Raw genomic sequence first — 14496 nt, 5'->3', positions numbered from 1 at the left:
TGCAGACATCACCAGTGCTGTTTGGTAGGGACATGCTGTTAAAAGAAGCCAATAAAATCTGAAAAGAGGAAAGGGTCATGGGGAAGACAACAGGGTAGGTGGGGAGCTGGTAAAAATGATAAGGTTACCTGCAATCAAGCTAATCTAAAGTGCCTGGAGTTTGCTTCTCTGCTCACTACAGAAGTTGGCTGTCAGCACCTGTATCACTGGCTTCTGCAACAGCAGACTGCCCTGCATTATTGATTAATTAGTCTGATCAGGATAAATTATCAATAGCCTAGGGCATTCTGGTATTACAGCAGCCAGTGCACATGACTACTAATGACAGGCAACTTCTGAAGAACTAAACACATCCTGACACCTCTCCCTGCTAATGTTCCAGCTGCCGCACATGAAGCATTCTCTCTACTCACCCTGCTGCTCTAAACATTCACTCACTGCAGGCTGTGTGTAAAGAGCGAGGCGACACATTGCCCACGGGACAGGAAGGGGGAGGGGTGCTACATCTAGTGCAGGAAGTAGTACTGCCCCCTGCACTGCCTGCTGCTATTTTCCCAAATGTTGCCCAAACTATTAAAAAAGGTCCCAGGTGGAAGAACACAGTGACTGAGCACCACAGCGGCACCCCTAGCCATGGCTACACCTGGGGCTGTGAGCACCTACAGCCTTATGGTAGGTACGTAACTGCAGAAACTAAAAATAAAATAATAATTCTGGGATATTGCCTGAAGTTTTTAGGCTTGCAAAGAGTATTAGAACTTACTGAAGGTTGAAGAGCTTTCCTAATGACTGGTGTTGCTTTGAAAGAATACTAAAGACTAGTATACACGTACAAGGCATGTCGCCTGGCAGGGATCAGGACCCAATCCCTCACCCTCAGGTGATATTGCAGGGCCGAGGCTGTACAAATGTGTCGCTTGCCTGCAGTCTAAGGATGTGGTCTGTTGCTATGTGGGGGTGAAGGGTGCACTGTGCAGCATGGGAGTGAGAGAGCGGGATAAGTGGGGAGAACAATAGGGATGTGAGACATGCCAATTTCTGATTCCGCAGAAATTCCTATTATTGAAAATGCTTATTACTGATTCCCTGGATTTCCGATTGCCGATTTCTGAGGAAAGTATTTTTGTCATTTTGTTAATAAAGTTAGTTATTATTATGGGTGACATACAGCAATATGACAATACAGGAATACAAGAAAACCAGATCACACAGCACAGTATTAGTACAAGGTAATGCTTAGTCAGTCACTGGATGAAGCATGGAGATTAGGCAAGTTAGGTTCACTCAGATGCATAGCATGGGTTCACAGTAATGGAGGTGCCAGATCAGGTAGGACACAAAAGGAGGAGGACCCTGCCCAAAGGCTTACAATCTAGAGGGAGAGGTAAGGACACGAAGGGTAGGGGACCAGAGTTCAGCTGTAGGTTTAGAGCACTTGTGAGGGGTAGTAGGCCAGAGTGAAAAGGTGAGTTTTGAGGGCTTTCTTAAAGATGTTGAAGGAGGGGGCTGCCCTAATGGGTGGAGGTAGGGAGTTCCATAGTGTTGGAGCAGCTCTTGAGAAGTCCTGGAGGCGTGCATGGGACTGGGTGATGCGGGGGGCGGTTAGGCGAAATTCATTGGAAGAGCGGAGTGAGCGGCTAGGTGTGTACCTCTGAGTAAGATCGGAAATGTAGGTTGGACAGGTTTTGTGGACAGATTTGTAGGTCAGACACAGTATCTTGAATCTGATTCTGGACTGGATAGGAAGCCAGTGGAGGGATTCTAGGAGGGGATCTGCCGTGGTGGAGCGATGGGAGCAGTGGATAATTCTGGCTGCCGCATTCATGATGGACTGCAGTGGGGCTGTTCGGGTCATAGGGAGACCAGACAGCAGGGCATTGCAGTAGTCAAGGCGGGAAATTATGAGGGCATGGATGAGGAGTTTGGTGGTGGCAGAGGTCAGGAAAGGGCGAATCTTACAGATGTTACGAAGGTGGAAGTTGCAGGACTTTGTGAGGTTTTGGATGTGGGAAGTGAAGGAGAGTGCGGAGTCCAGGGTGACACCCAGACAGCGGGCTTGAGAGGTAGGGCGAATGGTAGTGTGGTTAACAGTGACATGCACATCTGGAAGGTTCGTGGATGGCCGGGGTGGGAAGATCATAAATTCCGTTTTGTCTAGATTTAGTTTCAGGAACCTAGCAGACATCCAGGAGGAGATGGCGGATAGGCAGGAGGAGACCTTGTCCATGGTAGTGGTGGATATGTCAGGGGTGTGGAGGTAGATCTGGGTGTCATCTGCATACAGATGGTAGTTAAAACCCATGGAGGAGATAACCTTGCCAATGGAGGATGTGTATAGGGTGAACAGTAGGGGGCCAAGGACCGAACCTTGGGGGACTCCCACCGAGAGGTGGTTGGGGGTGGACGAGGACTCATTGAAGGTGGTCGTGAAGGAGCAGTTGGAGAGGTAGGATGAAAGCCAGGACAGGGCGAGATCGTGAATGCCCAAGGACTGGAGGGACTGGAGGAGTAGGGGATGATCTACTGTGTCAAAAGCTGCTGACAGGTCAAGGAGGAGGAGAATGGAGTATTTACCTTCAGCTTTAGCTAAGGCAAGGTCGTTGACCACTTTGGTGAGAGCAGTTTCGGTTGAGTGGGCAGGCCGAAATCCAGATTGGAGTGGGTCTAGCAGTGAGTTAGCATTGAGGTACTGGGTCAGGCGTTTGTGAACCAGACGCTCAAGGAGTTTTGAGGCAAAGGGGAGGAGGGAGATAGGACGGTAGTTGGAGGGTAGCGAGGGGTCGAGTGAGGGTTTCTTGAGCAGGGGTAGTACCATGGCCTGCTTGAAGTCTGTGGGGAAGGTGCCTGTGGATAGGGAGAGGTTGAACAGGGTAGTGAGGACTGGGGCCAATTCCGTGAAGTGAGGCTGGAGTAAATCCGAAGGGATGGGGTCAAGGGGGGGAAGTAGTGGTATGGGAAGTCTGCAGTAGGTGGTTGACTTCCTCGGTGGTAGTAGGAGTGAAGGATGTGAGGGGAGGATAGGGTGGAGGAGGAGCTGGTTGGGAGGGGGTGGGAGGTGAAGATTGGAGATTGGATATTTCCTGGCGGATGGAGACAATTTTGTTGGTGAAGTGGGTGGCTAAATCTGTGGCAGAGAGGGAGGAAACGGAGGGTGGGGGGGTGGGTTTAAGCAGGGAGTTGAAGGTGGCAAAAAGACGCCGGGGGTTGGAAGCTTGTGCTCCGATGAGCTTGGTAAAGTATTCCTGCTTCGCATGAGCAAGGGCAGTGTGGAACTGCAGCAGGTTGGTCTTGTACTGTAGGAAATCCTGGTTAAGTCTAGTTCTTCTCCATTTCCGTTCAGTGGCGCGTGTTTTCCTCTGGAGGATGCGAATATGGGTAGTGCGCCAGGGCTGGGGGTTAGGGGGTCGGTTGTGGCGAAATATTGGTGGAGCAGCTTTCTCTAGGGCTGATGAGAGAGTTTGGCGATACTGAGCTGCAGCAAGATTAGGACAGGTTAGGGTGGGGAGAGTGGAGGAGAGGGCATGGAGGGGGTCAGCAAGGACACTAGGGTTGAGCTTGCGTAGGTCTCGCTGCCATCGACCAGGTGGGTGGGTGGCTAATTTGGAGGTGTCTTCCGTGAGGAGGTTGAAGGTGAGAAGGTGATGGTCTGAGGGTGGAAAGGGTGCAATGTCAAGTTCTGCAATGGTGGTGGATTTAGTGAATACAAGGTCGAGAGTGTGACCTGCAGTGTGAGTGGGGGTGTTGGCGTGTTGTACAAGTCCAAGTGAGTTGGCAATGGTGAGTAGCCGGGTCACAGCAGAGCTCTGGGCTTCATCGATGGGAATATTGAAATCCCCAAGGATGATGGTGGGGAGGTCAGAGGAGAGGATATGAGGGAGCCAGGAGGCAAGGTCATCGAGAAATTGTGGGGTGGAGCCCGGAGGGCGGTATAAGACCGCAACAATGGCAGGGAGGGGGTGGTAGAGGCGAATGGTGTGGGCCTCAAAGGATGTGAATTGTAGAGAGGTAGGTGGTGTGAGGACACGGAAGGTGCAGGATGGGGAGAGGAGCAGACCCACCCCTCCCCCGGTCCTGTTGTCTGGGGGTGTGACTGAGGTGAAGCCCCCCATAGGAGAGGGCAGCCTCTGCGGCAGAGTCAGAGGGGGTGAGCCATGTCTCAGTGAGTGCAAGGATGGTGAGGGATTTGGAGAGGAAGAGGTCGTGGACTGCTGTAAGTTTGTTGCGGACGGATCTGGCATTCCAGAGACCGCAGGGTAGGGGGAGTATGTGTTTGTGGGTGGGATGGATGGAAATAAGGTTGGAGCGAGGATGGGTGTTGAGGTTATTTGTGGACAGAGGGCTGTGAAGTGTATGGAGCAGGTCAGCAGGGGATGCTTGTCTGGCAGCAGGCTGTGGCCCAGGATTGGGTGATATATCACCAGCTGCAAGTAAGAGTAGGAGGGAGAGAGTAAGCAAATGTGAATGGGATTTAAATGTTTGTGAGGTTTTTGAGCTGCTGGAGGGAGAGAGAGATTTCAGGAGAGCTAACAGCTCATGAGAAGCTGAGTAAGTTGAGGAAAGCAGAGCAGGTGAAATGAATATGGAGTGTGGTACATTGGGAGGATGCATATTGCAATGCAACTTGTAGATGTTTGCAGACAGGCAGAACATAAGAAAAAGTGCAGTAAACATGGTAATGGTCTCTGATTATAACCAGGAAGTTTCCAACCACTAAACAGTTTAAATGAGTATGCAGTTAATTGTAATACTTCTGAGTGTTGGACCAATCAAAGAATGCAGAATTTTACTATGGTAATGGGAATACCACACACATTTTAGGCCAATCACAAGACTCAGAAACAGTATCCGAGCCTAAGTATCCGAGTCTTGTGATCTAAAATTACAGTGGTAATCCGATTTTTGCTGAAACATTCTGCATTCTCTGATTAGTAAAATGCTTACAAGTCCTGTGATTGCGTGCATGAAAAAGGGCGCAGTGAAAAAGGGCCTGGCTGGATAACGAAATCTGATAATGATAAACGTTGTCAAACTTGGTTAACAATAAATACCGTTGTAAAAATAGACAGGAAATAATAACGAAAATATATTAACGTTAAAAATCATTACGTAATTCAACAATACAGCTTAACCCAACCCTACTCTCACACAGAACCCTCCTCTGGTGGTGCCTAAGACTAACCACTCCCCTGGTGGTGCCTAACCCTAATTACCCCCCCCCTCCCCCGTGGTACCTAACCCTAATTACCCTCCACGGTGGTGCCTAACCCCCTCGGTGGTGCCTAACCCTAACCCCCTCGGTGGTGCCTAACCCCCCGGTGCTGCATAACCCTATCCACCCTCCTAGTGGTGCCTAACACTAACCACCCCCCTCGGGGTTGCCTAAAACTAACTGCCGCCCAGGTGGTGCCTAACCCTAACCACTCCCTCTGCAGAAACACCCTTTTCCACTTAGAAACGATATCTTTGATAACGTAAAATCTGTACATACAAACAAAATAATATAACGTTGTAAGCTTCTAAAACGATAACATACTTCAAAAACTGTATTGTTCTAATGTTAATGATATTTATTGTGGCGCCCATTTTTCTGCTTTTTTTCGCTGTATTAATGATAATTGCATTAAAGTTAAAAGCCCCATCTACACCATGGGACATTGAAGCGATCCGGCGGCTTGATTAGCCGCCGGATCGCCTCTTCCGCGTGCCCGCCGCGTCCCCGCTCGCCGCATTCGACTCCCCGCTCGTGCCCGCTTGTCCCCGCCGGCGCCGCTTATCTCCCGCACGACTCCCTGCCATTGAGATCGAGCAGGGAATCGGCGGTGCGGAGATCCGTCCTGTCGGATCTTATCAATCGAGCCGCATCAGTGGCTCGATTGATAAGGAGCATCGCTGTCGCATCTACTCGTGTAGATGCGGCTAAAGTCCTTTCCGTCCACCCTCAGCCGGCGCCCTTTTATCCTGCTACCCTGTGATTGGGCTAAAATTAGAAAATGCAGAAATTTCAATTCCACAGAATCCGAGTGAGCATCCCCAGAGAATAATGCTCTCGCCTGAAGCGATCCACCAGGCTCTAAACCTTCAACACTGCTACATAAAACTTGCTTGTCTGCCAATAATGACCGCCTTCTGCAGAGAATTCAGTTTCTGTACAGTGACCCTTGATGCCTCAGCCAGGGATCCACCTGGTAGATCACTTTGCTGGAGCCTTGTTCTCACTTACCCAACCCGCCCCTTGACAACACTTCTGCACCGCTCCCTCAGCTCTCCACCCCCCACACTGCAACAGAATAAATCACTAGCCTGCAGGTTAAGGATGCGTCTTTACAGCTTCGGACCTGCAGTGTTGCCAAGGAATTGGGTCCCAATCCCCTCTGTGCAGTATGCCTCATACTTATGTACGAAGCTTTAGGCAAGACTAATCAGCATAAGTAACTCTTCTAACTTGCAAATCTTCATGGACCATGGAAGTAAAAGCTGTGCTAGCAAGTAAAAGCCACTAGCTAACTAGTAATTAGCTAGAAGTTGTTAACTTAAAGAGAATCTGTACTCTAAAATTTTTACAGCAAAAAGCATACCATTCTATTCATTATGTTCTCCTGGGCCCCTCTGTGCTGTTTCTGCCACTCTCTGATGCAATCCTGGCTTGTAATTAACAGTTTTAGGCAGTGTTTACAAACAAACTAACCAGCTTGTGATAGGCTCACATAAGCAGAGTGTGTGAGTCATACAGAGCCTGCAGGGGGGCCTGCAGAGGGTGTGTATCGCTTCTATCCAATCACAAGCAACCCTGCACATTCCACACATTTCAGCCTTAACCTGACAGAAAATAGATTAGATCCTATAACAGAGATAATACAGCCACTGTGCAATTAGGAAAGGCTGCAGTAAGCCAGAGCACATTAGAACAGGCAAAGGAACTTATAGGATAGAAGAACTAAGGCTGAAAATTTTGTTACAGAGTCTCTTTAACAACCAATAGTTAATTGATCAACAACTAGTGACTTAGCAGTGTTCCTAACTAACATTAACAAAGTTTCTCAAAACAAAATTGAGGCATGTTGGGAAATTTTACGTAAGGATAAGAAAGTAAAAAAAGGTATATACCGGCAATCCTCTGAGGCATCCAGGGGCATGTTCTCACATTCTCCATGGTCGATAGACCATTGCTGACCAGCTGCACAGCACGTCTCAATCAGATCTTTTGATGACCCTACGCATAGCAGAAAAACAGAAAATGCCTTGATCAGAACATCATTTAAGGTCATTTTCTTCCAGCACAACATGTTCTCCAATGTTCTCCAATGTGTCCTCCTACATGCCTTCAAACACAAAGTTTTAGTTGATTAAATACTCTCAAACTCAAAAGAAAATTGATGGTAATACCTAACCTCCGTACGACTTTTTTTCTCAAAATCAGTTTTACTGAATTTTTAAAAGATAACTTTTTCTCCTGAGTTTTCTCCTAGGTGATATTTTTACAACATGTCATAAAATGCACATTCAGCCACCAGCAAGCAAGAAAATACTCAAAATAATATTGATAGTACTTTTTCACTGATTTTTGGATACTTTTTTTTTAATTGTAAAATGTTGAAAAGTTAGTTTAACCTATTTTGGTTCCTGGACGTAGTTTTTACGTCCAGGAACCATGCGCGCTACCGCGCGCCCCCGCGGCCGATCGTGCGCGTGCACGCGCACTCCCGGCCGCGGATTCGGTAGCCAAGGAATCAATGTATCGGGCTACGGAGCTCGATCATTGATTCCTCTCCCCCGCTGAAAAAGCGACAGCTTCTCTCGGAAGCTGCGCCTTTTCTGGCCGTTCCCTTCCCGATGTGTCACTCTAAGCGCGTGCTACGCTTAGAGTGACGTCATGTAAACAAACTCATGGCCGCCATCTTGTGGCCAAAAAGTAATACTACATCTGAAAAAAAAAAAAAACAGAATTAACACACATTTACATTATAAATCTATTGTTTACCTCCCACCCTCCCAAAAGTACCCTAATAAAATTTTTAGTATAAAAAAAAAAAAACCATTACAATAAAAAAAAAAAAAAACATGTAAATATTTACCTAAGGGTCTAAACTTTTTAAATATCAATGTAAAGATGAAATATTTCTATATTTTTTTTATTTTAAACTTGTAAATAGTGATAGATGCAAAATGGAAAAAATGCACCTTTATTTCCAAATAAAATATTGTCGCCATACATTGTGATAGGGACATAATTTTAACGGTGTAATAACCGGGACATATGGGCATATACAATACGTGAGTTTTAATTATGGAGGCATGTATTATTTTAAAACTATAATGGCTGAAAACTGAGAAATAATGAATTTTTCCATTTTTTTCTTATTCTTCCTGTTAAAATGCATTTACAGTAAAGTGGCTCTTAGCAAAATGTACCCCCCAAAGAAAGCCTAATTGGTGGCGGAAAAAACAAGATATAGATCAGTGCATTGTGATAAGTAGTGATAAAGTTATAGGCTAATGAATGGGAAGTGAACATTTCTCACGTGAAAACGACGGAACCTGAATGGGTTAAAGAGAAGATGACAATTATCTCCTAGGAGATAAGTCACGTGAAAAAGTTAATTGCATATGGGCCATAGTCTCTTCACTTAAAGTAAAATACAGCATAACATCGATATGAACATATATGAATTTAAGAGCATCAATTTGCCATAGATCGTTTTACATTTTACGAACCTACTGAGCTCTATAGATGGGGAGTAAAAGGAAAGGTAAGCTCTTACTAGAGCCGCCTAAATAGCCTTAACAGCACATCAAACTAAATATCTAGAGCAACTAAAAAAAAAAAGAAATATGAAAGTAAAGTCTTTTACGGCGGAATCTCAGGTAAGTTACAATAAGATTAGAAGCACTTATGTTATTGAGTTCGCTTGTTCCGACTCAAAGAAATTAAGGACACCTCCCAGCCAGCAATGCTTAATTTAGTCATAGGATTAATTAGATGTCAATCAACAGTCTCAGTGTCACGATAGGTGACTGTCAGCAAGTACAAAGTTCTGAGTATTTGGTGATCTGCAGTATCACTAAATAATGCAGATACTATATCTGATTATATGGTGATCTGCAGAATCACCGATAATGCAAATATAGCAACACAGAGAATATCGAGACCTTTGTCACACTTTATTGTACTGAGTGTAGTGATTGGTGCAAACAGTAAGTACTGACAGATTTGACTATACCTCACCAGAGGAGCTGGTGGGCACTGTCAGCACAGCGAACACCTCACCAGTGACAAAGGCTCACTGGTGTGTAGAGAGGTCAGACTAATCGAGTCGGTAACAGACAGGCAGATACAGTACAAAATCGGAAGGCAGAGAAGTAACGGTTAACAGGCAGAAGTCGGCAGCAATATCAGATTGGCTAAAGTACAGAATCACTGAGCAGAGAGAGGTAACGATAATCAGGCAGAGTCGGCAATAAGATCAGATAGGCAAAGGTACAGAGTCACTAGAGAGTAAAGCTGGCCATACACTGGCCCGATTTGCCGCCGTTTCGACAGCAGATTCGATCACTAAGATTGAATCTGCTGCCAATCATTCGCGCTACACGCCGAATTTCGATCCATTTCGTCCGATCCCGTCGATCGCTCTGTGCGGAAAATTACTGTCGATCGCCCACGGGTACGGAGCGCTTCGCTATCGGCGTTCGAGTGCCCGACGACCGACGCAATAGAGCGGCAATACATTACCTGCTCCGCCGGCGTGACTACCCCCGGTCACCGCTGCTCCGTGTCCGTGCTGGTCTCCGGCATGCTTCAGTTCTTCCTGCGGTACCACAGAACAATAAAACAGTAATCGACTAAAAGGAGGGCACTTAAAGTTTGGACACACACCAGGCAATTTTGCAGGATGAAGTCTCAAGAAATGGGGTTTTAATATGAAGTTTCACAATGTCTTCAAAAGTTGCAGACAAGTTGTATGGGTACAAGTTCAGAGTTCCAATTCACATAAAAAGACTGCCCGACACGTGTTTCACAGCCAAAAATCACGTCAGCTGTGGACCAAAGGCAAGTATACCCGCAATCTGTGTTCTATAAGGAAACTGTATCCATTGGCGATTCCATGCTCGCATGGGCTGCAGGAAAATGACCTTCCGATTTAATAAATTTATTGAGTTGAGGGAAAATAAGTGCTGCAACATGTCTGCACAACTGATTTTTCCATTGTTTTCGGACCGAAGTTGATTGAATGGATCGATTGGACAAGCTAGAAAATCTCAGTTGCAAGTGCTTGATCGGGAGTGGGGTAACAGGGTTACATATTACGACAACTGACATAACCAACAAACCCCCAGCCGGTGTTCCCCAAGTGTGAAGTGTCCCCCACCTCCCTGGTTAGTGTAAATGTCTTACCTGTCCACTACCACGGCTCCTGGCCTCCTCTAGTGTCTGCTGTCACCGCAAGTGCCTGTACAAAAGTGACACTGGCGCATGTGTGATGTGACACACGTGACTGGTGCCACGTAGTACAGGTACTTGCAGTGACGGGGGACGCGTTGGTGACGATGGAGACCAGGAATCACGCCAGCCGAGGGGAGAGCAGGCATTGAGGGAGGGGACATTTTTATACTTGGGGCAACGGTCAAGCAGGCGGTGGCACTATGCTGATTTTCTAAAATCTGTCGGAAATTGGTATGCGGTGTGTGGGAAAGCAACAGTTCACTCACTGATCAGATTTGATCAGAGAGAGATCTGTCTGATTGGCTGATGTATGGGCACCTCAAAGGTGACCATTAACGGTACAAATTTTTAATAAGAATTTTTAATTCAGATCAAATTGTACAGAAAACTGCTCAATGTGGGGTGAAAATCGATGTAAAAGGCTTCTATGATCAACTGGATCAGAAAACTTAATTGATTTCAATGTTGGATTGAATTGGAAGAGAGGAGAAGCTCTAATCGACCTCTTTATGGGAACAATCGATAATTACCTCTTGTCTCTTGATTACTTTGGATTGAAAAACTCAGTCGAAAGATAGCATCTGATGAAAAAAGTTTACCGCTTTTGGGTACCTTAAGTCTACAAATAGGTCACCAACCAAGCAAAAAAACAAAACCAAAAAAAAACAAAACAAAAAAAAAACCTTTATTTGGAAACCAAGACATATTTTATACTTTTGCTCATCCCTATCCACCCGTCTTTGAAACTAAAGGTACCCATTAATGGTGCAATTTTTATAGATGTTTGATCATCTCATCCAATAATAGTGATCAAACTGGTTGAAAGAAGGGGGTGTTGATGTAGCTGATCAACAACTGATTGGTTTCCCTGCCAGTGGTCAATTGGTCCAGTGTAGTGATCTCTTCTGAAATGTTTAGACTGGTTATAATTTCTCTTTTTTTTTCCTGATCTGGGAGTCAAAAGCATGACCTCGTGCTTCACAGGCAGAGGCAGCACCTCTGGACTATCTCAGCTGACTGGTTTTGTTTTAACTGCATTTTCAACTGCAAACAATGATTTCTGACCTTTTTCTCTCGATTGCTTATAATGGATCAGAAAAGTTATTGTCTAAGAAAATTGTACCATTATTGGGCACCTTATATTGTGGTTCATTGAATCACACATGATTTTTATTAATTAGCCTGGCTTCAATGTTTTCCTTTTTTATCACTGGCTGGCCACTGACTGTCCTCATTGCTCGGAGCTGTGCTACAATGGTGTGCGACTACTATGTGCGGCTCAGCAGCTGGCTGCCAGTTGTATATGGTACAGCTGAATCTGCAATCCCTGTCACAATAAACATAGCAGACACTTATAACATTATAACGAGGGGCTGGGAGGTATTTACAGTGGAGGGTCTGGGGTTCTGGTTTCTTAGTTTATTTGGAATATTCTGAATAATGATGCTCTCGTATTCGTTCGCCTCCTGCCGCAGTTTCCCATTACGGTCTGAAACTTGATGGACGGTAATTTTGCTGGACGTTGATTCTAAGTATCGTGTGACTGCTGGGAATCATTCCTGAGAACACAAGTCTGGGTCTCAAGGAAGGATTTTCAGTGTTTGTACAAGACTTAGGGCATAACACCAGGCACAAATATTCTCCTCTTCCTGTGTAGGCAGAACTCATTGGATAGCACTAAGTTTGTATTGCTGGGTCCTCAGTTCAAAACTGGGCCAAGACACTATCTGCACAGAAGGACTGCAGTCTGACATAGGGTTGCAGCATGCATGGGGAGGCTGTGGACCTAAATTGTTTAGTGTGATGAGGTTGTGTGCTGTTTTCTGGCTGTTCCTTTTTTGCATTTCAGGTAGAAGATTCTCCACATCTTCCAAGAGGATGCTGTTGCTAGGAGATAATGCAGGAGGGGGGAGCTATTGTGGTAGCTGAAAAGTGGTAGTTACCTGTGATTGGGTAATCCAGTTTTACCTCTCCAGATGTGCTCTTCCGATCACAATTAGTTTTAGTTATCACTCTCATATCTACACAAATTCTGAACTTTTTACAGCTCCACCCTTCCATTTTTGGAATTCCATTAATATTATTTATTTATTTTTTAGTGTTATTAATGTTATTATTCATTTATTTTTTACTGGTGTTTTTTAAGCATGCTTATTGGGGGTAAAGTATCATGCTTAAGTGGGGGACAAGTTTGTTTAATATCTCCCACTCAAGTGTTGAACATGGTGATGGTGAATGTTATGGTTAACCTCTTCACATTCCGGGGGTTTTAACCCCTTAAAGTGAACCTTAACTGGGAGGGATAAGGGATATGGATGTTTCCTTTTAAAGAATACCAGTTGCCTGGCAGTCCTGCTGATCTCTGGCTGCAGTAGTGGCTGAATCACACACCTGAAACAAGCATGCAGCTAATCCAGTCTGACTTCAGTCAGAGCACCTGATCTGCATGCTTGTTGAGGGGCTGTGGCTAAAAGTATTAGAGACACAGGATCAGCAGGAGAGACAGGCAACTGGTATTATTTTAAAAGGAAAAATCCATCTCCTTCTCAGTTTAGGTTCCCTTTAACCACTTCAGGACCACAGTGCTAAACCCCCCTAAAGACCAGGCTGTTTTTTTAATTGGCCACTGCAGCTTTAAGGCCAAGCTGCAGGGCAATGCAACACAGCACACAAGTGATTCCCCCCCCCCCCCCCTTTCCCCCCACCAACAGAGCTGTCTGATCACTCCACAGTTGTTTATTTTTTTTTATAAATATTTATGCTATTTATTTTTTAATAAAAATTGCTTTTTTTTTTATTTTGAATCCCCTGCTCCCTCCCCCTGCCAGACAATCAGGGTGATCAGCTGTCATAGGCTTCAGCCTATGACAGCCGATCACTCCCCAGCCTTAGGAGAGGAAAGCCGTGTCACGCGGCTGTCCCCAGTACAGCGCTGCTGCCGATCGCAGGTCTGTACACGTAAATAGACTGCGATTGTGCCGTCTAACAGTCTTCCGAGCGACGATCGCCGCTAGGAGACAGAAGAGGGGGGAGAGCCCCGCCCCCGAGCAGGAGATACTCTTATATCCTACCATATCAGCACTGGAATATACTCCAGCATTTTACCACGCCCCTATTTTGATGGCCACGCCCTATTTTGTTGGTCACGCCCTGTTTTTGGTCACGCCCCCAATACTTAGCCCCCCTGCAAAATTATCCAGCACCTGCAGAGCACCCCCCAAAATTTTTTCCTGGAGCTGCCACTGCCTAGGGATCCCATCCGATCGCTATGGGCGGCAGTCATTACAGGTGTTCATGAATCTTAGCGCCAAGTATAGGTGAAACAAGGGTTTTATTAGTCTGGTAAGGATTAAAACAAATACAAAAAAGAAAAAAAAAACACCTTATTTTTTAATGGGCTCACTGCCTCTTTACAAAAAAATGTCTCCTAACGTTATGTGAATGATTGCTGGGAGCAGCAATCATTCACTATCAGAAGAGTGCACGAGAGTGCACGCACAAATGCACATGTTGGGACTGGAGCGCGAACGGGGGCATTCTGCATACAGACACAGAGAGGTCTAGATCTGGACATACGAGGTACATCCAAAAATAGGAAGAGGTTCACTTATGGTGGTTGCTTAAGTCATGTGACCAAGCACTTGGTGTCAAATATAGCGGTAACCTATGGTGGCTGCTTGAGTCATGTGACCAAGCGTTTGGTGTGAAGTTAATATTGGTTTATTATATTGCATGTGCATGTTTTATAAACCCCAAGTAAACAAAGACCCACCGCCTATAATAAGTGCGTCAGTGTCTCTAACAGTATAAGATAAGGCAGTATTAAAATCTGACATAATATTCAATAAAAATATGTTTTCCTACTTTTATCACACATAGAGTTACCATATTTGCTTTTGTGCACAAGTATTATTATTCATTCAGAAATTACAAGTTCCCAAAGTACTGTTTATTTGCTCTGAAAGATGCTATTTTTTCTTAACAATGCATTTTATTCATAATTGGTGTATTTATATTTTAATATACCCAGTAATGATTTGTGAGCTGCTGTCTCTGTT

The 14496-nt window shown here is 45.3% G+C and overlaps 1 protein-coding gene across 6 annotated transcripts in view; it reads right to left on the bottom strand.

Annotated features, from left to right (window-relative positions):
• The window catches only part of FBLN2 (fibulin 2), a 220999-nt gene that overhangs the window by 48731 nt on the left and 157772 nt on the right, over positions 1–14496 (bottom strand). For all 6 annotated transcript variants that reach the window (XM_068253138.1, XM_068253141.1, XM_068253142.1 and 3 more), the window contains one exon: positions 7105–7210. In XM_068253138.1, coding sequence (XP_068109239.1) covers positions 7105–7210 — 106 coding nt within the window. The remainder of the gene's footprint in view (positions 1–7104; positions 7211–14496) is intronic.

Source organism: Hyperolius riggenbachi, chromosome 9 (assembly GCF_040937935.1).
Source record: "Hyperolius riggenbachi isolate aHypRig1 chromosome 9, aHypRig1.pri, whole genome shotgun sequence".
NCBI classification, from domain to species: domain Eukaryota; kingdom Metazoa; phylum Chordata; class Amphibia; order Anura; family Hyperoliidae; genus Hyperolius; species Hyperolius riggenbachi.
This window is presented reverse-complemented; position numbering and strand designations above follow the sequence as displayed.